Source organism: Seriola aureovittata, chromosome 20, assembly GCF_021018895.1.
Source record: "Seriola aureovittata isolate HTS-2021-v1 ecotype China chromosome 20, ASM2101889v1, whole genome shotgun sequence".
In the NCBI taxonomy this organism is placed as follows: domain Eukaryota; kingdom Metazoa; phylum Chordata; class Actinopteri; order Carangiformes; family Carangidae; genus Seriola; species Seriola aureovittata.
In genome coordinates, this window is record NC_079383.1 from 22923767 (window position 1) to 22950679 (window position 26913).

Consider the following 26913-nt stretch of genomic DNA (forward strand, 5'->3'; position numbering starts at 1 on the left):
TGGAGGCCTTTGTAAAAGAAACAAGTGTTTTCTTCAGTGCAGGAAATTCTGGAAAGCAGCTATATTATTCTTTAAAATCTCATTTACTCAGGTGGCTCACCTGGTACGACGCGTACCACATGTGCTTACTCCCAACCGCAGTGGCCATGGGTTTGAATCCGACCTGTAGCCCTTTGCTGCATGTCATCCCCTCTCTCTCTCTCTCTCTGAGTTTCCTGTCTCTCTCTCACTTCACTATCCGAATAAAGGCAAAAATGCCCAAAAAATAACTAAAAAAAAAAAAAAAATCTAATTCTCTGAACCTTTAACTGGTAAGCAACACACACTCACATAGGCAGACTGTAAATGGAGAGGAGAGGAACTGAAACTCAACTTGTTCCGTCAGTTACTTCAGACTCCAGATTTTAACTGGACAGAGCAGAAAGAGGGAAGCATAAGGCTGAAGTAGGTGAGTGTTAATACAACATAATTATTATTTTACTGTCTAAGTGTCTGAGTGAGTTTTCCCCCTGTGGACTGTGGAGGGATGAAGAGTCAGATTGAACTGTCCTCATAAAGACACTGAACAGGAGGGGAGATGATATGAGGTTTGGTTCTTCCTGTTCTGTCTGTTCAGGGAATCAACAGTTTGATTCATATGTGGTCACAACACAGATATAATGAGCTGATTATTAAACATGGAACCTAGAATTAACCCAGGTAAACTGATCAGGTGGGGTGCTGACTGGTTTTATAGTACTGCAAACACTCGTGTCTGTGTTACTTCCTGTGGTTCTTGTGTTTGTGAGCTCACAGTCAGTGTTAGTGGTTTCCCTTTCAGACTGACTGAAGTCCAGAGGATGAGTGATTGGGTGGAGGAAGACGAGGACCGACCAGAGTCCTCAGGATCCATTTCTTTCAACACCGACCAGTCCAAAGACGATCCTTCAGTCCTAGGTAATAAACCTGGATCTTTAGCTGCAAGGTAAGAGAACTACTACAAACTTCTTCATGTTTTCAACAGCATTTTGTGTCTGTTGATTGATGACAGGAAATGAATAACTTTCAGCAACATTATCACCAATGCTGCAGCTCCCCAGCGACAGAAGCTTCTATCGATTAGAAAATACGCGATTTATGGCTTGTGACTTGCTATTTAATTATCTAGGCAGTGTTGTTAAAAATAATCTGTGAAAGTTTTTTATTTATTTATTTAAAAATAAATCTGTTCATGTCCACAGAGGGAGGAAGAGGAGTGATGTCTCTGTGGAGGAGCAGCTGTCCTACTGTGCTCTGTGTCAGTACATCCTGAAGGATCCAGTCTCTACCAGCTGTGGACACTGGTTCTGCAGACAGTGCATCACCTCATACTGGGACCAGTCTGGTTCTTCAGGAGACTCCTCCTGTCCCCAGTGTGGACAAAGACCCAGAACAAGACCTGGACTGCAGACAGCCAGTCAGACCAGCACTGAACAAAGTGAGACTGAACATCTGTATGATGATGTCATCATTTCTGAAACCAGGACCTGTTGTTTTATACAGAGTCATTTGTTGCATCACACAGCATCAACCTTTAAGATGATTATAAATACCACAACATTAAAAACCTTTTCTTTGTTTGTCTTTAGTTTTTCTGCAGCTGATGAAAATAATCATCAGATTCTCAGATTCTGTTTCTTCAGTCTGACGTTGTCTCTTCTCTTTCAGCAGATAGTGGTCTGCAGGAGGTTTTACATCAACATAAGATCAGTCTGAGGAGCAGATGTGAACATGTGACTGAAGGAACTGATGGAACAGGAAGTGGAACCCTCCTCAACAGGATCTACACTGAGCTCTACATCACAGAGGGACAGAGTGAAGAGGTTAATACCCAACATGAGGTGATTCAGTTGGAGACCCTCCATGACGCTCCAATCAAGTGCCACGACATCTTTAAAGTCTTACCTGACCAGCAGAGACCCATCAGAGTGGTTCTGACCAACGGCGTTGCTGGTGTTGGAAAAACCTTCTCGGTGCAGAAGTTCTCTCTGGACTGGGCAGAGGGCTTGGAGAACCAAGATGTCAGTCTGCTGGTTCTGCTTTCGTTCAGGGAGCTGAACCTGATCAGAGATCAGCGGTACAGTCTTCTCAGGCTGCTCCATGTTTTCCATCCAACATTACAGAAGGTCACAGCAGAGCAGCTCGCTGTCTGTAAAGTTCTGTTCATCTTTGACGGCCTGGATGAAAGCAGACTGTCACTGGATTTCAACAACAGGAAGTCTGTGTCTGATGTCACACAGGAGTCATCAGTCAACGTGCTGCTGACAAACCTCATCAGGGGGAATCTGCTTCCCTCGGCTCTCGTCTGGATAACTTCCAGACCTGCGGCGGCCAATCAGATCCCTCCTACATGTGTGGACAGGGTAACAGAAGTACGAGGCTTCACTGACGCCCAGAAGGAGGAGTACTTCAGGAGGAGATCCAGTGATGAAGAGCTGTCCAGCAGAATCATCTCACACATCAAGACGTCCAGGAGCCTCCACATCATGTGTCAAGTCCCAGTCTTCTGCTGGATCACTGCTACAGTTCTGGAGCACATGTTGACCACAGACCAGAGAGGAGAGCTGCCCCAGACCCTGACTGACCTGTTCTCACACTTCCTGCTGGTTCAGACACAGAGGAAGAAGAACAAGTACCATGAGGGACGTGAGACGAGTCCACAGGAGCTGACGGAGGCTGACGGGGAAGTTCTTCTGAAGCTGGGGAGGCTGGCGTTTGAACATCTGGAGAAAGGAAACATCATGTTCTACCAAGAAGACCTGGAGCAGTGTGGTCTTGATGTCACAGAGGCCTCGGTGTACTCAGGACTTTGTACTGAGATCTTCAGAAGAGAGAGTGTGATCTTCCAGAAAACAGTCTACTGCTTTGTTCATCTGAGCGTTCAGGAGTTTCTGGCTGCAGTCTACATGTTCCACTGTTACACCAACAGCAAGACAGAGGTCCTGGAGAACTTCCTGGGAGAAGACTATATTGACCCATCGCCTGATGTCTTCCTGGGGGCAGCCATGGAGAAATCCACCAGAAGTAGAAACGGTCACCTGGACCAGTTTGTTCGCTTCCTTCATGGCCTCTCTCTGGAGTCCAACCAGAGACTCTTAGGAGGTCTGCTGGGTCAGAGAGAGAACAGTCCAGAAACCATCCAGAGAGCCATCACCAACCTGAAGAAGATGAACACTTATGATATCTCTCCTGACAGAAGCATCAACATCTTCCACTGTCTGATGGAGATGAAGGATCACTCAGTTCATCAGGAGATCCAAGAGTTCCTGGAGTCAGAGAACAGATCAGAGAAGAGACTCTCTCTGATCCACTGCTCAGCTCTGGCCTACATGCTGCAGATGTCAGAGGAGGTTCTGGATGAGTTGGACCTGGAGAAGTTCAACACATCAGAGGAGGGACGACGGAGACTGATCCCAGCTGTGAGGAACTGCAGGAAGGCTGAGTGAGTCCAGACATGATCATTATAGTTATTGAGCAATAGATCAGATCAGTAGTTTAGTTTTTCAAAAACACACAGTATTAAATTATTCTCATTATTCTTTAAATTTTAGGTCAGGTTTGTTTCTGAGCTATTTTTAAATTCTGTGAGCCCCAAACATTTAGATTTTTCAGTTGACTGTGATTATTGTTGTGAAGTTATTTACAGTTAATTGTAACCTTGACAATGCAGAGTATTGTATTAAGGACTTCTGAGTTGTGGTTGATGTTTTTGCAACAAGTAAGGTTTTATACAGACGGACACAGACAGCAGTATTTCACAACATTTATTCAAAGTTTTTACCCTTTTAAGTTTCATGGTGCTGCTTTACATATATTGTGTTAATTGGAGAAAGTTTTTTTCTCTTAATGCTGTAGAGGAGAGTAGTATCATTAAATGTTCAGCTTCAACCAAGAACAGATATGTCAGAAGACTGAATTCTCCCATTCTTCTCTTAAACGCACGAGAGGTTTGTTTCGATGACATTGTGTAAAAACACAACTTTTTGGGTTTTGTATTGTGTTTTTGCTGAGTAAGTTTCTCAGATGCTCAGAGAAAAATGTTGACAACAAATATCATACAGTCATCTGTCATGCACGACTAAAAATGTAATTATATGATTTTAATGTACCAGATTTCATATTTTCTTTAATCATAGATTTTCTGGCTGTCGACTCTTCGAGACTCACTGTGAAGTTGTGGTCTCAGCTCTGAAGTCCAACCCCTCCCATCTGAGAGAACTGGACCTGAGCTTCAACGACCTGCAGGATTCAGGAGTGAAGCTGTTGTCTGTTGGACTGGAGAGTCCAAACTGTGGACTGGAGACTCTGAGGTGAGTTCACTGACTGGAGATGTTGGACTTTTTTGGATATATTCATCTCAAGTGCACGATTTAACCCTTTGAAACATAAAATCACACCAGTATGATGATTGTAGTCCCTGCAATATTTGTCTGCATTAAAACATTCATGTATTCTGTTCATTCACTAGTGGTTTATATTGGAACAATTATGAAATTTGAAAATGCACCTATTGATTGTAGATTTACAGATTTGACTGGGGTCAGCAGCATGTGATGAACAGGTGTATGAATTTTGTGCTAACATTTGGATGATGTGTGTAGAAGGCTGACATCATGTTGATCCACAATAACAGAAGAACAAAGTGACTACTCATTTTAGAGAGAAGAATGACATATTTGATTATCAATGATCTTATCTACATGTTTATTCTTTATACAGATTGAGGTCCTGCAGTTTGTCAGCGATCAGCTGTTCTTCTCTGGCCTCAGCTCTGAAGTCCAACCCCTCCCACCTGAGAGAACTGGACCTCAGTCACAACAAGCTGCAGGATTCAGGAGTGAATCAGCTGTGTGGTTTTCTGGAGAGTCCAGACTGTCGACTGGAGACTCTGAGGTCAGATTCCATGTTTTAGTTCTGTGCTGAGATTAATATAATAAAGAGGACCTATTATGCTTTTCTAAGTTTTCTATTACTTATAGTGAGTTATATTGCTTTTTTGCATGTAAATGGCCTACAGAGTGGCAAGGCTCAAAGTTCACACCAAAGGGAGAAACTCTGTCAGGGCAAAAACCCAATTTTCTTATTTGTATGAAATACCTAATTAGGGGTCCAGACCTTACTCCCTAGGCGTACACCCCCAAACAAGGTACAGCACATAACAACTTATAATGAAGAGTTTTCTTCTAGTTTTGTCTACTTCATTTTTACCACGGTTCCCTCCACTGTTCCAAACATTTTACTATGAGCCCGGCACTTCAAGGAGGACTGCTTCAAGGACCGTACACAGTTAGATGCTTGATTTTTGGTTATTTATGAAAGACGGGGCAGTTCACACTTCAAGTGGACCAACAGGACACTCAGGCTCACAGCCTGTTGGTCTGCATTATTATTGTGGATCTGTGATGTTTAACCGACTTGATCACATTAGTGCGAAGAAAGTGTAGCAAAACACACAAAGATATTAATTCTGAAATGTTTGTCAATATTGACATGCTATACCTTGTTAGCTCAGATAAATGATCCACAGTTTAACCATTCATTTCATTTTTCACTACCTATGAGCACTAAAGTTTAATTAATTTAGATTGACCAGTATCATAAACCAGAAAGACGGTGAAGCTAGGGGTGACTTCCTACTTTTGAAGAATTGTAAAGTCAGATTTTCTGTCTATTCCCCCATTATTAATATTTCTTTAGTCTGTAAGTGTCCATAGATAAAGAAGAATCAAAAGGGTCATTAAAATAACCCAGGTTATGAATATTGTCAAGCAAAGTGTTTGCAGACCATCGAGCAACTTTATTTGCAGCACTTCTCTCCATGTCTCTCCATTTCCCTCCTTCCTGCTCCCTGACAGTGGATATGCTTGTTTTCTGCTCCAGTCCAGCTTGCAAAGGCGGATTAGGTCTTTCATCTTCTGGTTCAAGTTCGGACTCTGGCTCAAGTGATAAGGCAGATACAAAGCCATTTTAATAGCCACAACAGTTTGTGTACAGAAAGACATGGGCGGGACATGTAGTTGCTAGCAAGATGGAGTAGGGGGTTCTAAAAGACAGCAGACAGAAACTGTTTTTAAGCTGTGTCCTGTTGGTTCAGGTGTTTGAGTTTCCATTTTCTAAACCATCTTCAGCTCTGAACAGATGATAAAACTGAACAATTTCAAGCAGCAACTTGTCTCCTAAACTCACATCTTTTATTCTTTATTCAGATTGAAGAACTGCATGCTATCAGAGATCAGCTGTTCTTCTCTGGCCTCAGCTTTGAAGTCCAACCCCTCCCATCTGAGAGAACTGGACCTGAGTGAAAACTGGGACCTGCAGGATTCAGGAGTGCAACTATTGCGTGGTTTTCTGGAGAGTCCAGACTGTAGACTGGAGACTCTGAGGTCAGACATCATGTTCTATTTGCTACCTGCAGACATAAGGTTGATATACTGATTCACACTGAGGATCTTAATGGTAAAGTGTGTTTTCTTCTTTTGTTCTTCTTTTCTACTGCTTTTAATCCAGTGACTGTGCAGTGACAGCAGAGGGCGCTAAAACACTGCAGCCACTGTGTCTAAACAGGCAACTACGAACAATACAATTTTACAGACTATTATACTATTTTAGACTATTACAATAAAAATATGAACAAACCAAAATGAAAAAAATATGCAAATTGAAATCAACTGACCAGTTGTAGCCTGAACTCAAACTTTCCTCCAAGGGCCTCTGTCCATAACATGCTGTCAGGACCCAGATAGTAAGATGCGTTGGTCCGAGGGGAATTTATTATCTTCACAATGTAGGAAAAGGTCTGTGCATCTGCCTGCACGAGTGTGCTGCCACAGAACCTGCTTCCAGATTTCCCCTCAGAAATAAGAATTCCTAAATCCATATATTTCTTCTTCTACAATAACCGCTCCTAGAAACCGAAGCTTCAATGTTGACCGGGCCGCCACTGCTAAATGAATGTAGAGGAAACACTGAGAAGAACAAAAATACAAGTTGAAATCATGCTATACAACGGTAAAACACAGCCACTGTAAAACTTTTTATATCTTTATATTTAAATCGTCATGTGCAGCTTTTCCTGCTTTCTTCTTCTGCAGCACCTTCCAATGTAGGTAGAAAGTCAAATAGATTTGTCTACAGCGCCCACCACAGTGTCAGGGAGCAATGACAGCTCTCACAGACGAGAGCGAGACTCGCTCAAGTATGTTCACGTTAAATGTTGTGACTGTGAATTCACACATGGAGTGCAGGTTTCCACAGGGAGCATGCTGGGAGCTGAAGTCACTATGTCTTTATTGAAGCAGCAGCATGTTGTCAATAATATTAAAGAGAGCTGTTTGTCTTTGTTTTTGACTGTTTTAACTTGCATCAGGTTCAGGTGTTTCATTTTCTAAACTTCTACTTTCTAAACTTTCTTCAGCTCTGATGATGAAACACTGAACACTTTCAAGCAGCACCTTTGTCTCTAAACACGTTTTATTGTTTATTCAGATTGATGAACTGCAGTTTGACAGAGATCAGCTGTTCTTCTCTGGCCTCAGCTCTGAAGTCCAACCCCTCCCACCTGAGAGAACTGGACCTGAGTGAAAACAACAAGGTGCAGGATTCAGGAGTGAAGCATCTGTGTGGTTTTCTGGAGAGTCCAGACTGTCGACTGGAGACTCTGAGGTCAGATCACTGTCTGTTACTGTTGTAGATCTTATACCTTTAATCCACAACTGAACAAAGTCACTGCTCATTTTAGAGAAAAGATCATTGACTAGGATGTATCTGATTGATTATCAATGATTCTATCTACATGATTTAATCTACAGATTGGGGTACTGCTGGTTGTCAGAGATCAGCTGTTCTTCTCTGGCCTCAGCTCTGAAGTCCAACCCCTCCCACCTGAGACACCTGAACCTGAGCTACAACCTGCTGCAGGATTCAGACCTGAAGGATCTGTGTGATCTTATGGAGAGTCCAGACTGTCGACTGGAAACTCTCAGGTCAGTAGAGGGGTGGAGTCTGTCCATTCATCAGTATTGTACTAAACACAGTTTGTATCAAAGTAAAGAACCAGTGTGTATTGTAAACCTCCAGCCTTCTCAGTGGCTGCTTTCCTGTGAGAGGAGAACTGTGAGAGAGAACAGTCAGCCAATCATATACCAGCAATCGGGAACATATCAGAGTTACCAACAGTCTGTCTCATGAAAGCAGGTGAACGTCAGTCAGCTAGATTTGGACTTAACTCTGGCTTTTCAGTCTGACAGACACTGGTTCACTTTGTGGTGTGATAGATTACCATGGTAACAGGGGTCAATCAACATAAATAATCCCCCTTAAACGACATGAGAGTTGAAACAAACAGAAAACATGGAGACCGGCAGAAAAACTACATGAGGGAATGTGCAACACATGACACCCGGTGGTTACCATGGTGATGATTACTACTATAACGGTACCCTGCTTAAAAGTGAGACTGTAAAGCTCCGGTTGATCCCAAAGTTAGCTGACTATCCCACTAATCAGGCTTATTGATGCAGGATGAGTTAATATTCATCTGGGTGAAACTGATCTGGGACCATCACTGTTTAATACAACTAACTCAGACAGAACCTCATTATTTTCCCCTCTCTTTGTAACTGTTGTGTTTGTTCCTACAGGGTCGACGACAGGGTGTTTAAAGCTTCCAGAGACAAAATCTGTGAGTACTGACAGTAGTATGTACCCCATGCTCACCTGGATTTCAGGAAAGTTGTAATTAGAAGTTACAAAAGTGAATTATTTAAGATTTAGTTTTAGATGTGTGGTTTTAGTTTCATGTAATACCAGTGTTAAACATTTTGATTATTAAATTCAGGTGAGCAGGATAGGTGTGAAAGTCTGAGGACATCTAGTGGACAGGTGGGATATGGCAGGTCTGGAAAGTGTCTCAGAAATGCATGGGCCTGGAGTAAGTGGTTAGGGTCTTCAGATGAGGACCGAGGGGCAGGGGAGGGGATTTCTGTCTAAAAACAATTCCATATGGAACAACAACACACTGTTGGGTCTTCATGGAGGCAGGAAGCAGAACTGGAGGATCAGCAGCTGCGTTCAGAAAAACACATTCGGTCAAGTTATGTTTCTCATGTTTGTCAGCAGACGCATTCAAGACTGCAAATGTGGTCAGAATGAAGCTTGTATTTTTTCATGTTTACTATGAAATCGTTTTTAATCAAAAGACAATAGATGAATTTTCATCCAAGGATTTTCATGCTGTGTGAATATTCTCAGTGAGTGTGCAGCCTGCTGCTGCTGAAGAAGAAGATTTGTGCTCAGAGGATCCAACATTGTTAAATCAAGGTAAGAAAAACTGTTGACGGATCATTTTGATCAGGATGATTGTGTTTTTTAAACAATAACCTGTGTGTTAGACAACAGCTCGCATATCAATATTATAGACTTAGTTCACTCAGTAGCAGATATTTGGACGTATACGCTCAGGTTGATACACAACCAATAGAAAACCAGGAGCATCTGAGAGGAAAGTGATGACAGGAGGTTTTGAGCTGCTGCTGTTGGACTCACATTCTCTGACTTCATCTCCAACTCAGTAAACACTGATTTCTGCTGTTTGCCCTGTATCCCATCAGGTGACTCTGATGTCAAACTGGACCCAAACACAGCAGAGACAAATATTGACGTCTCTGAGGACGACACAGAGCTGATGAAGGTGAGAGAAAAACCTTTGTGTCCTGATGTTACAGACAGATTTAAGGTCTCAACACACAGCAGGAGAAGTCAACAAATACCTCCTGTAGATGGAACTTCTTCATCTGCTGCTTCAAACTCCCCCTGATGTCATCTGTAAATAAAGACAATGACACCTTATACCTGTGTGACACCATCAGTCCTCTCAGACTTGACTTCCTGTCTGATGTGCTTCAGCTCAGTCTGGACTGGGGGAGAACATTCGTTTGCTTCACTGAACACAAGCTGATTATTTCTAATAAAACTGATGTTGTTTCTCTCTGAATCACAGCCTCCATCAAGCTTCACACCTGAACTGAAAACACAAGTCTCATACAGGTAATCATATAATCAAATCACTTGTTTTAGACAAGACTTGGACTTTGTATTTGCAGATATTCGTGTGTCTCCTTTCCCCTCCGGTCCCTCAGGGCTCATGAAGTGGAGTCTGATTTGAGATGAGAACGTTTTCATCTGAGGTTCCTTGTGCTCATTCAGCTTCTGTGTCCTACAGGTTCAGGTGTCCTGGTCCAGGTGGGTTCCAGTGTACTTTGACTGGACTGGTTTTTGTTGTGGGTCAGGAGGCGGAGCTGCTCTACACGACTGTCCAATGGGATGAGAGCCTCCTCCAATCAGCTGGAAAGACTCCAGCAGGGCCGCTGTTCAATATCCAGTGTCCTGAAGATGCTGTGTGTGAGCTCCACCTCCCACACTGTGAAACAAAGGACGGTGAGTAAATTACTGTTTGTTAGAGCAACGATGAAAAGGCCTGTTAGTGCCCCCTGCAGGCTGCAGAGTTCATTACAGCCACAGCCTCAATCCACAGCCTCAGAGAGAAGAAGGCACTGGAATCCTCTGGGACCATGAAAGAACACAGCAAATACATTGGCATTGTACTGGACAGCACTGAACAGGCTGTAATTTTATTTAATGTTACAAAGAAATTACATTTTAATGCAATGGTGATTACCTTAAAAGTACACAGCAAAGTAAAAAAGTCTATTTAAATACTGTGTCTTTAACAATGGAGATCAGTTCATTTGACAGCAGGTTTATCTTTCTCCTTTTCCTTAATGCACTTCATGCCAAGCTGTTTATATGTCTAGTGGGAATTTTGTCCTTAAGATAGTGCTAAAGAGATCAGAAGGCCACTTAAAGTCATGAGGATTTATCATCTGGGGATCATGAATATATCAGAAACCATTATCTTTTATTTCTTCTTATTTATTGTGATACTTTCCCTCCTTGATTTGGATTAACCAGATCCACAGGTACAACAAAGTATCCCCTCTGGACCTTACCCCAACACACCGAAAGGAGTCTGACTTGCAGCAGCAAGGGCGCAATCCCTCACTGGCTTCCCATCCACCAACACTGACAGTTGTCTTGGATTGCCTTGATCTGGGCAACTGTTCAGTTCTTCAATGACATGACTAAGCGTCCTAGATAGCGAATAAAGTGCTCACTACCGTTGTAATGAGGTCGTTGTCGGTAAAGCAGATGTTGAATACCTGTTTTCACAGCTCTGCTCTCTGAAGGACTGCTGTCAGTCGTCCACATCACCGATGATGGAATGAGCGTCCTGGAACCGCTGCAGATCACAGACACTCACGTGGTCGTCAAAGTCCCTCATCTCTCTGCCTTTGGCCTCGTCTGGGCTTTGGAGATTTTATGGAGGATTTGGAACAACAGGAACCCAATTCGTGGCCAAGTTTTGCTGTTCCTCCGACCACCAAACCCCAAAACACAGAAGCAAAACCTGAATGTGCTTCTCCTGCCAACCAATATCCCTCTGGCAGAGGTAAAGTCTGACAAAGTATTACAGCTTCACTTTCAGTCCAAACTCATCAATATCTCTCAGATATTGTGATACATGTTCAAAGACCAGTCAGTCACCTGCTAAAATGGTATTTCCTGTTTTTATCATTTCAGTTGTGTCACTAGACAAATCCCAGGTGATTTAACAAAGATAGACAAGAACTGGATAAACCTTTTATCACACAAGCTGACAGAGAGGCAATGCATTGGTGTGTGGGCTAGGAAAGGATGTAAAGGTGGGGGGTTTATCTTTTCCCTCTTGAACATACACATCTTAAAAAAGGACACTACTTTAAATAAATCATATGATAATTTCTGCGGAGTACCTGGGCTAACTCAGCTGGTACATGAACCAACACGTTACCTGCACCACTGAAACTATCAGTGATTTGATTCTTGTCTCAGAAAAAAGATAACATTTCTAAAAGTGGAGTAGTTACAGCTTGAGTGGCCATAACATCATTTACCTCACTAGGAAGATTAGAATACCTGTGTATAAACACCATAATTCATGTAGGTTGAGAAGCAGTATCAGTTTGGATAAAGACTGAAATAAGATGGTGAATAACATATAATACTGAGGATGAACCCTCTTAGTAAAATGCTCTCATGTCTCTTAAGGTGAGGGCAAAACAGGAAAACTCTGTGTACATCCAGGCGTCTTCCAACTGCAAACTCATCAAAGATCAAAGTTATAGTGCGCACTGTCTGAACGCCTACAAAATACAGCCTAAGGTGAGTATTTCAAATAAAAGCTTTTGTGATATGCCGACAAGATTCATAAAACCTGTTTTAGTCTGGTTTGGATACTGTCAAGACACTGACTCTGGTGCTACTGGTTTTCTAGAGAGCAGAGTTTTATGTGGATTTTGGACCAAATTACCACCCAACGTTTGAGATCCGCCTGCCAACAAACACGGAGGAGGCGACTGTAACGGTCCGAGACGAAACATATACAGATGTCTGGGAGTGTGAAGTTGACTTGACTGGTAAAGTCTTCCTCCACCTGCAGCACCGCTCCCCCTGAAAGAATAGTTATTGATTGATCCATGGTGCCTTTATTCTTGTTCTGCCTCATATCATCTGCAGTCTGCTTTTATTCTACAGCATTTAACCAGTTTTCATGGATCCAGGGCCGGTGTTTACAAAACTCTGTTAAAAAGCTTCAAATAGCAGCAGAAAGTAGCAAAAGATAAATGATGCTTTGTTAAAGATTAAACTGCCCATCGGTTTGTACAATCAGAGCTCAAACCATCCATCAATTGACAGAAAATTAAATGGCAACTTCTTTAATTATTGTTTATTTTTTTATTTAAGATTTCCTGGTTCCAGCTTCTCAAATGTGAGAATCTGCTGCTTTTCCTTTCTAAAAGTTCAAATATTTTTATTCATGATAACAGTTCTGAGGTTTGGACTATTGGGTGGACAAACAGAGACTGAAGGTGTCACCTTGGACTTGGGTATAATTGTGCGGCATTTATCACAACTGAAATAATCATCAGTTGCCTTTATATAAAAGAGTTGGAAACGAGCTGCAGCTCAGGCGGCTACAGCATTAAAGCGCTGCTCAAGCATCAACGTGTGAGTGATAACTAAACGATAAACTAGTATCGCAATCACAGGTGACATTTTTCTCCTTTTTTTTACTGTAGCAGACACAAAACATGACATTTCATTTCTTTTGGACTTTTGTCATTAGATCTCTGTTTAAAAGTGATTGTTGATTATTAACAAAGTCTTTTCCCTGGTTTTCTTCCAGGTCCAAGAAGGGAAACTGTACATTGGAGCGTCCCAGCAGAGGACAGCCTCCCAGCAGAGGACAGGCTGCTCTTAGTTCGGACACAGTTCATCAACAGAGTGTCTGAAGCTGTTCTAAACCAGCTTCTGGATAAACTTCTGGAGCGTGGTGTTGTGACTGATGATGAAATGCAGTCAGCCAGAACAAAAACAAGAGCAGAAAAAGCACGAGACGTGATCGACACTGTGCGAAGAAAGGGAACTGAAGCCAGCTCGGTTCTGATCGCTGCTCTCTATGAGGTGGATCAATGTCTCTCCAGAGTGCTCACATTAAGATGAAGCAAAATCCAGAAACTGCAAAGTGACTCTCGCATTACTTTTTGTTAAAGTTTTTAATAAGTGGACTTCGACTCTGAAAGTGATTCGCTCCAGTTTGGAAAAAGGCCTCACACTGTGATCCAACAATCTTACAATCGCTCCATATTCCATAGAACCCAGAGAGTCCTTCAGTAACACTCAGTGCTGCTCTGGAAGTATTTCCTCAAAGACTCCTAACATTTGGATGAAAAGTTCTTACAAAATAAAATAAGGTTTTTAACCACTTTCTGTAGCTGTATTTCCAGAAGCAGGTTTTATTGTTGACATAAACCCCTCCTCTTTGAAAAAAGAAACAGAGACAAAATATTCACACCTTATTGTGTATGAAAATATAAAATATTTGACGATGATACATCTTTAAACCTTGATTCACATTGTACAAATTAAAAAGAGATTCGTCCATTTCGGCTTCCATTCTTGTTTTGATTATGAAAAAGTTGCAGCTGAGGGAAAGATTTAAAATCTTTGTTATGGAGCAACAGACAGAATCATTTTTCATCTAGATGATCATAAGACTCTTTAAGGATTCTGGAAATACTTTGATTACAGCACCAAGTGTCATGGGGTCTAATGTGGGAGCTGCCACACCAGGCTGTTACAGACCAAGTGATGATAGTTTGAATGACGGCTGTATAAACTGAAGAACAGCTGTTTCACTTTCACTGTTTTGGTGATGTAGTTAAAACTCACACGTGACTGAATGTGTGATGGTTCCCCTGAGGTGTGTGTGAGAGTTTGAGTGTTGGGTGGGGCGCTGTGTCTGAAGGCTTCTGGATGTGATTGTGGTGGCACTGAGGGACTGTGGGTTTCCTGCTCCCACTAACTGCTGCTCCTTATTGGATATGAGAGCTATTGTGTCATCAATGGACTTCAGGATGTTTAACTGATCTGTGATTGGATGTGACAGTGTTTGTGTAAAGGAGAAGAGTCAGGGGGACAGGACACAGCCCTGGGGGGCTTCTCCTATAATAATGATAATAATTGTTATTTATATAGTTTATCGTATACATCTTCTGCAAAAAGCAGTTAAATTGAATTCAAAAGCAAATGTCATCATTTTTACAAGACTGATAAACGGTCAACTAATCGAAACAACTTCTAGGTGGTAAACCACACACACACACACACACACACACACACACACACACCCACACCCACACCCAGAGGCAGACTCGTGATTTACTGAAGCGGAGAGGAACTGAAAGTGTTCAGTCAGTTAGTTCAGACTCCAGATTTTAACGGCACAGAAAAGAAAGGGAAACTGAAGGCAGACTCAGGTGAGTGTTAAACATTATTATAATATATATAAGTGTCAGTTTCCCCCCCGTGGAGGGAAGGAGAGTCGGATTGAACTGTCCTCACAAAGACACAGAGAACAGGAGATGATATGAGGTGTGGTACTCCGTGTTCTCTGTCGAAGTTTGATTCATCTGTGGACAACGTGTGATGAGCTGAATATTACACCTGAAACTACAACTGACCCAATTAGGAGTGCTGCCTGGTTTTGTTGTTCTGTAAAGTGTGTGTGTGTGTGTGTGTGTGTGTGTGTGTTACTTCTTGTGGTTCTTGTGTTTGTGAGCTCACAGTCAGTGTTAGTGGTTTCCCTTTCAGACTGACTGAAGTCCAGAGGATGAGTGATTGGGTGGAGGAAGACGAGGACCGACCAGAGTCCTCAGGATCCATTTCTTTCAACACCGACTGGTTCAAAGACGATCCTTCAGTCCTCGGTAATAAACCTGGATCTTTAGCTGCAAGGTAAGAGAACTACTACAAACTTCTTCATGTTTTCAACAGCATTTTGTGTCTGTTGATTGATGACAGGAAATGAATAACTTTCAGCAACATTATCACCAATGCTGCAGCTCCCCAGCGACAGAAGCTTCTATCGATTAGAAAATACTCGATTTATGGCTTGTGACTTGCTATTTAATTATCTAGGCAGTGTTGTTAAAAATAATCTGTGAAAGTTTTTTATTATTTATTTAAAAAGAAATCTGTTCATGTCCACAGAGGGAGGAAGAGGAGTGATGTCTCTGTGGAGGAGCAGCTGTCCAGCTGTGCTCTGTGTCAGGACGTCCTGAAGGATCCAGTCTCTACCAGCTGTGGACACTGGTTCTGCAGACAGTGCATCACCTCATACTGGGACCAGTCTGGTTCTTCAGGAGACTTCTCCTGTCCCCAGTGTGGACAAAGACCCAGAACAAGACCTGGACTGCAGACAGCCAGTCAGACCAGCACTGAACAAAGTGAGACTGAACATCTGTATGATGATGTCATCATTTCTGAAACCAGGACCTGTTGTTTTATACAGAGTCATTTGTTGCATCACACAGCATCAACCTTTAAGATGATTATAAATACCACAACATTAAAAACCTTTTCTTTATTTGTCTTTAGTTTTTCTGCAGCTGATGAAAATAATCATCAGATTCTCAGATTCTGTTTCTTCAGTCTGACGTTGTCTCTTCTCTTTCAGCAGATAGTGGTCTGCAGGAGGTTTTACATCAACATAAGATCAGTCTGAGGAGCAGATGTGAACATGTGACTGAAGGAACTGATGGAACAGGAAGTGGACTCTCACAGACTCACTGTGACGTTGGGACCTCAGCTCTGAAGTCCAACCCCTCCCACCTGAGAGAACTGAACCTAAGTGGAAAGAAGCTGCAGGATCCAGATGTGAAGCAGCTGTGTGGTTTTCTGGAGAGTCCAGACTGTCGACTGGAGACTCTGAGGTAGGTTCACTGACTGGAGCTGTTGGTCTTTTTTGTATATTGTCATTTCTGGTTCACATTTCAGGATTTGTCTGAGCACAAACCTGAAGAATTTTTTTTTTCTCAGAAATGATCTGTCTTTCCACATGGCTGTGGTGTAGTAAAAAAGTACTGATGGGTCAGAACATGCTGGTGTTAGATGGTGTCTTGTTTTGCTCTCTTTCATTGTATTTTGTTTGTATGTGTTCATACTGGCACTGCAGTATAAAACGTTTGTGCATTTGATTTGTCTCTTGAGCCAATAAAAATATAATAACAAAAACGATTGACATGATTTTATTCTTTATTCAGATTGGGTCGCTGCAGTTTGTCGAAGATCAGCTGTTCTTCTCTGACCTCAGCTCTGAAGTCCAACCCCTCCCACCTGAGAGAACTGGACCTGAGAGTAAACAACCTGCAGGATTCAGGAGTGAAGCAGCTGTGTGGTTTTCTGGAGAGTCCAGACTGTGGACTGGAGACTCTGAGGTCAAACTCACCTGCTTCTCAGGGCTTGTTTTCACAGATGACAAAAATTAAAACTTTTTTTCAACATAATATATTTTTTTTCACCCTCTGTTCAGGGCTTCTGTAAATGACAGAATAATCAATAAGTAAATTCATTTTTATTGCTGCCCCAATTTTTTTTGTTGCACCGTTCCATCACATGGAAATAATTTTGCTTCCATTCCACATGAAACACTGAACGAGCAGCACCTTTGTCTCTAAACTCTCATCTTTTATTCTTTATTCAGGTTGACTGGCTGCAGTTTGTCAGAGATCAGCTGTTCTTCTCTGACCTCAGCTCTGAAGTCCAACCCCTCCCACCTGAGAGAACTGGACCTGAGTCACAACGAGCTGCAGGATCCAGGTGTGAAGCAGCTGTGTGGTTTTCTGGAGAGTCCAGACTGTCGACTGGAGACTCTGAGGTAGATATGTAGATATAGTTATGTGCTTGCATTACATTTCATTAAATTTGCTCATTTGGCAGATGCTTTTAACTAAAGCCACTTAGAAGTGAGTGACATCACTGAAGCCGCAGTGCAGTAGGAGACCTTGGAGTAAGCACTAACTACTAAATCTGTTCAATAAGGGGAAGAGCTCTGAAGGTTCATATTAAGTGCTGGAGTTAGAGGCGTGGCGTGTAACACAGCAGCGTCAGTGTTCTGTCCCAACATGCCGGCTCTCCCTTTTACAAAGACTTTGATGCGGCTCCGTTGCTTCCTCCGCTGCCGGCGTAAAAGCAAAACAACATTGCCCTCCCATTCTGTGATTGTACTTTTTATACAGGACGGCAAAGCAGAATAAAGTCACAACATTCCCGCCATGAACAAGCTGTGTAAAAAGGGGTTGTTGTTACCTGAACTGCCACAGTCCTGCTGTGATAAATGTGCAAATATGCAAAACACTGGTGTTCAGCTGCTGTGTCCATGCCCACCACTTTCAAAAGTCTGCAAGTGAAACACATTTGTGGGAATTTCTGCAACAAATGTGGGATGAACTTTCTGAATAATATTTGATTTCCATTGTAGAAAGAACGTCACGAGTGTGTTCAGCTACCGGATGAGTTCAACAAGATTTCATTATTGCTTGTTTTTGAAATTTCCAATTATTTATTTGTTCTGTGCTTTAATTTTAGAAACGCTGAAATATTGAATTAAGTAAATTTAAATAACAGCTTGAAAATGGAGGTGTTCTAAAGCTTTTGACCAGGAGTCTATAAATTATTGTAAAATTGTGAATGGCAAAAATCTATTTATTTTTATAATACACTCTGAAAATGTTACAAGCAATATGGTTTTAATATATGACTTAATCTGTCTTATATTAGTGTGTGTACGAGTGTTTGAAAATCCACTCCAAGGTTCAGTAGGTAACTTATTGGCTGAAATTGTCAATATAAATCCGTACACATCTGATTGTATTATAATTTATTTTATCTATTTGTTTTATTCTGCATTCAGGTTGAAACTCTGCAGTTTGTCAGAGATCAGCTGTTCTTCTCTGACCTCAGCTCTGAAGTCCAACCCCTCCCACCTGAGAGAACTGGACCTGAGTAACAACAGGCTGCAGGATTCAGGAGTGAAGGATCTGTGTGGTTTTCTGGAGAGTCCAGACTGTCGACTGGAGACTCTGAGGTCAGTTCACTAGATCTTATATTCTTAGATTACAATTAAACCCAATTTAAATACATAAATAATTCAATTTATAAAGTTTATCTCCTCGTATTTGCTCATGTTTTATTCTTTATTCAGGTTGAGTCACTGCTGGTTGTCAGAGATCAGTTGTTCTTCTCTGGCCTCAGCTCTGAAGTCCAACCCCTCCCACCTGAGAGAACTGGACCTGAGTGGAAACTTCCTGCAGGATCCAGGAGTGAAGCAGCTGTGTGGTTTTCTGGAGAGTCCAGACTGTCGACTGGAGACTCTGAGGTCAGTTCACTGTTGTAGATCTTATATCTTTAATTTATCATTTATTTATATACAAACATAAAGTCGTAAATTTCTCTTGTCCACAGTTGTCGACGGTGCTTTGGGGGAGCGGTTGGCTGTCAGCTTTTAATTTTTTCCATTTTGTTGTTCTGTACAGATGGAAAATGGATCGTTTGTTAATAATAATTACTTATCCTCTGTTTAATTAATTTTTTGACTTATAACAGAGAGGAAATAACAATTTGCCTTTTTTAAATTAATGAATTAGAATTAAGTTAAAATAGATTACATATAATGGATAAGGTGCATAAGAAATATCTGCTCCGTCCACCTTCTGTCCACTGCCTCATGAGCTGGATCCCAGATGATGTTACTTCAGAATCCTGCGTTACTACCTGAAAATGTGTTAGCAGTATTTGTTATTATTCTTTTCTTATTATTATACTATTGTGTGGCGACTAACGGATACACCTGATTTAACACGATACAGTGCAGAAACTGATCACTGCATATCAGCCTCTTTGCCTTTTCTACCTGCCCTTCACTGTTGCACCCAGTCAATGAATTTCAGCCTCCTGAATTTCTGGAATACTTGCCCATCGATTAGGACATACAGTATCTGATTGATTATCAAGGATTATCAACCTGATTTCTTCTTTATTCAGATTGAGGTCCTGCAGGTTGTCAGAGATCAGCTGTTCTTCTCTGACCTCAGCTCTGAAGTCCAACCCCTCCCACCTGAGAGAACTGGACCTGAGTGACAACAACAAGCTGCAGGATCCAGGTGTGAAGCAGCTGTGTGGTTTTCTGGAGAGTCCAGACTGTGGACTGGAGACTCTGAGGTCAGTTCACTGTCTGTTACTGTTGTAGATCTTATACTGTATGTTTGATTTATCATTGAACCTAATCTATATACAGTACATTCATAACTTAGATTCATAAAGTTGTAAATGTCTTTTGTCCACATTTTCTTCTTTCACTTGTTCTGAATGTCTCCTACAGTCACTAAAGAGCGTTTCTTTGATCAGTTGGATAAAACGTTTTTGAAGTGAATTAATGTCAATTTAATGCTTCTATCGTTTTTTGTAAAGAGTGATGATGATCCACAACAACAGAAGGACAAAGTCACTAGAGATACATCTGATTGATTATCAGTGTTTTCATCTACATGATTCTTTCTTCAGATTTTGGCACTGCAGTTTGTCAGAGATCAGCTGTTCTTCTCTGGTCTCAGCTCTGAAGTCCAACCCCTCCCACCTGAGAGAACTGGAGCTGGGAGAAAACTACAATCTGCTGGATTCAGACCTAGAGGATCTGTCTCATCTTGTGGAGAGTCCAGACTGTCGATTAGAGACTCTGAGGTCAGCGGAGGGGTGGAGTCAGTCCATGCCCAGTTGGTATCAAGCAAAGATCCGGTGTTTCAAATGTTCTTCTCTTGTAACTGTTGTGGTTGTGTTTGTTCCTGCAGGGTCAATGGCAAGGTGACTAAAGCTTCCAGAGACAAAACCAGTGAGTCCTGAAACACTGTCTCCTATTCATCCATCTGTAAATAAACTGACTGTATAAATTACTTTCTGGATCAACGTGTGGCTGCAGCTGATGAATTTCACTGTATAAAGACAGCTACAGACTTTAAGCTGTTATAGATGGAGTTCACGCAGAAGCAGGTATCTGCACACGTCCACTCAGGTTGATACACAGCCAATAGAAAACCAGGAGCGTCTGAGAGGAAGGTGATGACAGGAGGTTTTGCTGATGATGAGAGGAACATTAAACACTGATTTCTGCTGTGTGTCTTCTCCTCCCATCAGGTGACTCTGATGTCAAACTGGACCCAAACACAGCAGAGAGGAAGATGGAGGTGTCAGAGGACGACACAGAGCTGATGAAGGTGAGAGAAAAACCATCGTGTCCTGATGTTACAGACAGATTTACAGGTTCAACACACAGCAGCTGATGGAAAACAAATAATCAATCTTCTTCATCATCATCTTCTTCATTTGTGCAGGTGGAGAAAGAAATGGATAAAAACTAAAACATCTGTTGTGCAGATTTTTGAACTGTGTGACAGACGAGGAGTTTCTGAACAATCTGACAATTAAAAAATGAACATTTAATTTCCTGCAGACACTGAGAGACACCGAACAGATTCAGACCAATTTCCCCTTAATTCATCATCTTGACTAATTTTAGAATCTGGACAAATATCATTTTGAGGTCACGATGGCTGATCAATCACCTGAAAGATCAACGATCTGGTTTTCAGATTAACGGTTGGATTTCTGCAGTTTGACCAGTTCTACAGTCTGATTTCGTCATTTAGTATTTTACATGTTGTGAATAAGACTGTGGTCTAAAAACACGTAATGTGAGTTTAACAAAACGCACAAGATTATTGGAAATGCAGTGTCTGACTGACGGACCACTGACAGACTGTGTGACAGTAGTCGTTTGCTTCACTGAACACAAGTTGGTTATTTCTAATAAAACTGATGTTGTTGCACAGCGTCCATCAAGCTTCACACCTGAACGGAAAACTGAATCTACAAAAGTCTCATACAGGTAATCATATAATAAAATGACAGAGTTTAACCCCCACCCCACCCACTGTGCTCATTCAGCCTTATGTGTCCTACAGGTTCAGGTGTCCTGGTCCAGGTGGGTTCCAGTGTTCTTTGACTGGACTGGTTTTTGTTGTGGGTCAGGAGGCGGAGCTGCTCTACAGGACTGTCCAATGGGATGAGAGCCTCCTCCAATCAGCTGGAAAGACGCCAGCAGGGCCGCTGTTCAATATCCAGTGTCCTGAAGATGCTGTGTGTGAGCTCCACCTCCCACACTGTGAAACAAAGGACGGTAAAGACTTTGCTGTCTTGAATGTTAAAAAAATATTTGGTAAAATCTGAGATATTTGTATTAATGTGCAAAATTGCAAAACAGAAAATTGTAATGGAGTATATCCATAACACTAGATGTACACATCAAAACAGATCACATGTGGAACAGGACAGTGATGATAAATTCAGAGACACCAGGTAAAGGATAGAGGTGAACTTCAGAGTTCACGTCAGTAGATTCATTTGATCTGAACTCAAATGGTAAGAAAGGATTTGGGTTTGGATTCAGCAGATTAACAGCTGTGTGTTTTCACAGCGTTGCGTTATGAAGGCCTGCTGTCTGTCGTCCACATCAGTGATGATGGACTGAGCATCTTGGAGCCGCTGGAGGTCACGGACACTCATGTGGTGGTGAAGGTCCCTCACCTCTCTGCCTTTGGCCTGGTCTGGGATACAGTGAAACGGTTTCTGAACATCAAACTGCCAGTAAACGGACAAGTCCTGCTGTTTGTCCGACCTCCAGATCCATGGCCTCCGGTACTGGATGTATTTCTGCTGCAGGACAACATCCCTGTGTCAGAGGTAAAGCTATGCTTGTTGGACTTAAGGGTTTTTTTTCTGGGTTCTCTATAGGTATGCATTTCTGTCTGCCAGTGTCATTCATCATACTTCCACCAGATGGCGTAAACAATGGCCTAAATGAGTCCAAAATGAAAGACGTAGAGATAACCTCACTGTTGTCTTTAAAGTACAGATTAGATCTTGATATTTTATCTCCATTGGTATCTTTAAAGCTTTGGTCAACGTTTGTCATTTTTAAAAGTGCTGAATAGATAAAAGATAAAGCCTTGACTCTTTGAGCATTCAAACCATAATAAAAATGTGCTGGTGCTGAAGGTTGCCGCCCAACAAGGAGATGCTGAAAACATCAAGATCTCTGCTGACTGTAAACTGAGCATGGGTCAAACTTACAGTGTCCACTGTGAACCTGAGGATGTAGAAATACAGCCGGAGGTGAGTCTCACACACTTTAAGGGTTATTAATGGTTGAATGTTGAAAATGGATTCACAATTTAGAAGTATTAGGTGAACATTTTACAACAGGTTTGAAAATAACATGTTTCCCCTCCCTGGTTTTCAGTGCATGCAGTTTCACTCAAGGTATGGAGCAAATTTCCATCCAACATTTGAGGTTTTCTTGACGTCGAACCCCAAGAAAGTGACTGTGACGGTCCAAGACAAGAAGAGGAGAGACGTCTGGAAACGTACCTTTTATCTGCCAGGTAAAGGCTTCAGCCTCCTGCAGCAGCATCCACCTGATGTCAGAGTTTAGAATAGAATGGGATAGAATATGCATATGTAAATCATTGCATATTCAGGGACCTCAACGTTCCCTCTTAAATCAGTCTTCATTTAGGCTGCATGTTACCTGCAGCCATGTTTTGATTGTTGATTATTGATTATTAAACACAGCTGAGCAAAAACCTCTACTAGGGCCATGTTACAGAAATATCCTGTCTTCTGTCTTGAGATAGCAAGAGTAGAAGTTTCTTTCCAGTTCAGGCTCGTCTGTCCCTCGTCACACATTCTGTAAAATCCTCGTTAAGGAAAATCCTGCTGCCTTAAGTTTTTCCCTGTCTTCAGAGTTTCTTCTTTATCCTTGAATCTGAGCAGCTTCATCACAGTGGACCCTGACCTGTTGGCTCACTGCAGATTTTCGCTTGTTCATATTCAGCTTCAACTGATATGATGTTTACTCTCCATGTGTTTGTCAAAAGAAGATCATAGAGATGCAGACTGACTTGAAATGTTCTTCAGACCTACAGAAATGTTCTTTGTTCAGGACTTAAAAAGGTTTAAATACCATATGGAACATGTCACAGACCTGTTGGGTCTTCATGGAGGCAGGGAGCAGAACTGGAGGATCAGCAGCTGCGTTCAGAAAAACACATTCAGACAAAATGTTTGTCAGCAGACACATTCAAAACTGCAAATGTGGTCAGAATGAAGCTTGTATTTTTTCATGTTCCAATTCAAGGATTTTCATGCTTTGTGAATATTCTCAGTGAGTGTGCAGCCTGCTGCTGAAGAAGAAGAAGGTTTGTGCTCAGAGGATCCAACATCGTTAAATCAAGGTAAGAAAAACTGTTGACGGATCATTTTGATCAGGATGATTGTGCTCTGTGCCAACTGGTTTGTTTCCAGCTGACTGAATGGATCAGTGTGTCTATAACGAAAGCGAAGCAGTTTTGCCTCATCTTATTTGTCAAACGACTTTTATTCCCCACAAACAGCCAGTGTACTAACTGTGCAGGTGTTAGCTGTAAGCTAGCGAGCAACAGACTCACCAAGAGTGTTTCTGTGTAGAGTTCTGATCTGTGAACTCGGCACATATTTCCCTTCACTCTCGTCTTTGTACATCAATGAAAGTGATTCATAATAATAGAGATACACACAAAGATTTTACTCCAGTGAATTTGTGTCTAATAACATGTTTCTAGTCAGTCAATCTTTTGCTGTGTCCAATTAAACCAGTTTGGTCTGTTATATTTTGATTTTAACACCATGTACAATTATGTACATTATTAACAGCTCCCCTCCAAAACAAAACTTTCCAACCAGCAGAGATGCAAAAATCCCAACCTGAAGGGGAGCATAGGTGAAGGAAACCTCGGTAGAATATATTCACAGGAACTTACCCTGGATTTACCCAAACTGAAGACAATGTGGTCAAATCTCAGACGAGGACAGGACAGTAATAAGAATACATGAATATCTGTTGGTCAGGGTGGTGTTCTTTGTTTCTGCCACTAGATGGAGACAGAACATCACGGATGAATAAAGAAGCTGCAGCCACAACAGATTTCTATTAAAAACAAACCTGAGTGAAAACAATTTAATTGATCGACAGAAAATAATGTAATTTGATCACTGAATATTTGATTTAAGACTCTGACTCTGGAAAACTGACTTTTTTCTATTTTTATTACATTTATTTTACAATAATTTTAATTAAACCAATATTTGACCATATTAATAGTAATAATTACTAATAAAATGGGTAAAATAAACAGCAGATTAATTGAATTGACAGTGAAGATAACGGTGAGTCAGTCGGAGCGTGCTGCTGCTCTGTGGGTGTAGTTTAGCTTGGCCTCATTTTCAGTCTGGTCCTGTTCTTGTAATTTCTATGAGCTCTCTGTTTTAAGTGTCCTAGTTATTGATCACAAGTACTTTTCTTGTTCATCTTCCAGGTCGTGGTCCATCAGGGACTCCGGGTGTCCCAACATGGTCTATGAGTGTCCTAGCATGGACTCTGAGTGTCCTAGCATGGACTTCGAAGGTCCCGTTATGGACTCTGAATATCCCAGCCGAAAAGAAGCTGATGTCTGTCCGAACACAGTTTATCAACAGGGTGTCTGAACCTGTTCTACATACGCTGCTGGATAAACTCCTGGAGCGTGGGGTGATAACTGATGATGAAATGGATTCTGCTGGAGCACTGAGCAGGGCAGACAAAGCTCGAATGGTGATCGACACGGTACGAAAAAAAGGATCAGAAGCCAGTGCAGCTCTGATCGCTGCTCTCCGTGAGGTAGATTCATGCCTGTCAACCGAGCTGAACTTAATGTGAAGCAGGAACACTGTGTATCAGGGTGTCATCTTTTATCCTGGAGTTTCTCTTTTAAACTGTTTCTCTGTTATTTAAAAACATTTGATATAAAACCTTAAAACTCCCAAACATCAACAAAAAAAAGAGGTTTGATTTTGAGGTGAAATGAAAATCTATCCTGCTGTGGCTCATCAAGATTTGTACATTGACACAAATGTGGACGTGCAGTTACTGAATATTTGTTACTGAAGCTTTCAGGTCAATAAATACACTTTTTTAAATCTCAAATCTTCTGTGTTGTCCGAAACAAGATGAGCATCATCCAGCAGCTTAAAAGTGTCTGTACTGACATGAGGACAGTATGAGTAGGTGCTGAACAAACGTGATGCGTTCAAGTACTGACGTGCATTTGAAAGATGCTGTAGCTTCTATAGAAGGTGGACACTAGAACCATATGACCAGGTGAGAAGCACAAACTGGGAAACAGGCTTGAACAGGCTGCCAACATGAAGTGTTGTAGTTTTTTAAACATAACTTTTCTTGTAGGTTCAGAAGCAGAAAAGAGGAAACTTAAGTCAGCTGATCCAGAGGTATGTAGATATGAAGTTAGTGCTGTAAAAGATCAATGTTCATTCAGTTCTGTTTGTTTACAGGCAGAGCACTGACTGCTGTTTGTTTGTTTAGACAAACTGTGGACAGTTGTAAATAACCTCCATGTGGTTTCTTTTGTTACTAAATGGATGTAAAGATTGTGTTCCCAAGTGTTTGGTGGTGGTGCTTTTATTTTGTATGTCGTGTGAATTTTATTTTGAAAGGAACGTACTCTGATTAACCGTTAATCGACAGTAACGGAAAATCACAGAAACGGTAACTCACGGTAATTTGTGTTAAAAGAAACGTTGTGCGGGAGAGTTTAACGATTTATTTTTCTTCAGTCGAAAAGGAAACACGGTGAGTTTAATTATTTCACCTGTCTCTAAGTATTTTGAGCTAATTTTTAAAATAAGTTAGCTAACTGTTCGTTGTTAGCAAAGAAATGTGAAGTCCCAAAAATGCAATACCATTGTCCTGTAACGAGGTGGAAAGTAACGAAATACATTTACTCACGTTACTGTATTGAATACTTTTTTTGTGTATTTAGTATTTTACTTGAGTACGTTTGGACTCAAGTATTGTACTTAGTTACTTTATAAATCCTATAATCCTAGTTAACTTGAACAGGCCACAGTTAAAGATGGGGAAACGTTAACGATCAGTGCTACAGGCAGACGTGGAAAAAGTACAAAAATATTGTACTCAAGTAAAAGTACCAATACTTTGAAATATTACTCAAGTAGAAGTAAAAGTACTCATCTGAAAATGTTCTCACGTTAAAGTAAAAAGTAGTTTATTTTAAATGTACTTTAAGTAGAAGTTACTTAGTTACTTTCTTTGTGTGGGATGTGAGGGTAGACTAAAGACTTCGCGCCCACTAACCTAGCTTGTCCGCGCGCGCCCACTAACCTAGCTTTTCCGCGCGCGCCCACTAACCTAGCTTATCCGCGCGCCCACTAACCTAGCTTTTCCGCGCGCGCCCACTAACCTAGTTTATCCGCGCGCCCACTAACCTAGCTTATCCGCGCGCCCACTAACCT

General features: G+C 41.5%; 1 protein-coding gene across 1 annotated transcript; it reads left to right on the plus strand.

Annotated features, from left to right (window-relative positions):
* The first annotated feature begins 815 nt into the window (after positions 1-815).
* LOC130161023 (protein NLRC3-like) lies at positions 816-25567 on the plus strand. Its single transcript, XM_056363947.1, has 23 exons — positions 816-964; positions 1221-1456; positions 1687-3460; positions 4155-4328; positions 4738-4911; positions 6225-6401; positions 7504-7680; positions 7827-8000; positions 16719-16892; positions 17159-17332; positions 18368-18541; positions 18659-18832; positions 19498-19674; positions 20017-20193; positions 20301-20341; positions 20644-20723; positions 21339-21394; positions 21471-21685; positions 21983-22248; positions 22564-22680; positions 22808-22949; positions 23733-23801; positions 24921-25567. Exons 1-23 carry the CDS (start codon positions 840-842, stop codon positions 25298-25300), a joined length of 5427 nt encoding a protein of 1808 aa, XP_056219922.1. The 5' UTR covers positions 816-839; the 3' UTR covers positions 25301-25567.
* The last annotated feature ends 1346 nt before the right edge of the window (positions 25568-26913 follow it).

Excerpts from the sequence above, each read along its gene's own strand:
- LOC130161023 (XM_056363947.1), top strand. The coding sequence starts at position 840 with ATGAGTGATTGGGTGGAGGAAGACGAGGACCGACCAGAGTCCTCAGGA. Across the intron at positions 18,833-19,497 it reads TGTCGACTGGAGACTCTGAG|ATTGAGGTCCTGCAGGTTGT; the intron begins GTCAGTTCACTG and ends TTCTTTATTCAG. Across the intron at positions 20,194-20,300 it reads TGTCGATTAGAGACTCTGAG|GGTCAATGGCAAGGTGACTA; the intron begins GTCAGCGGAGGG and ends TTGTTCCTGCAG.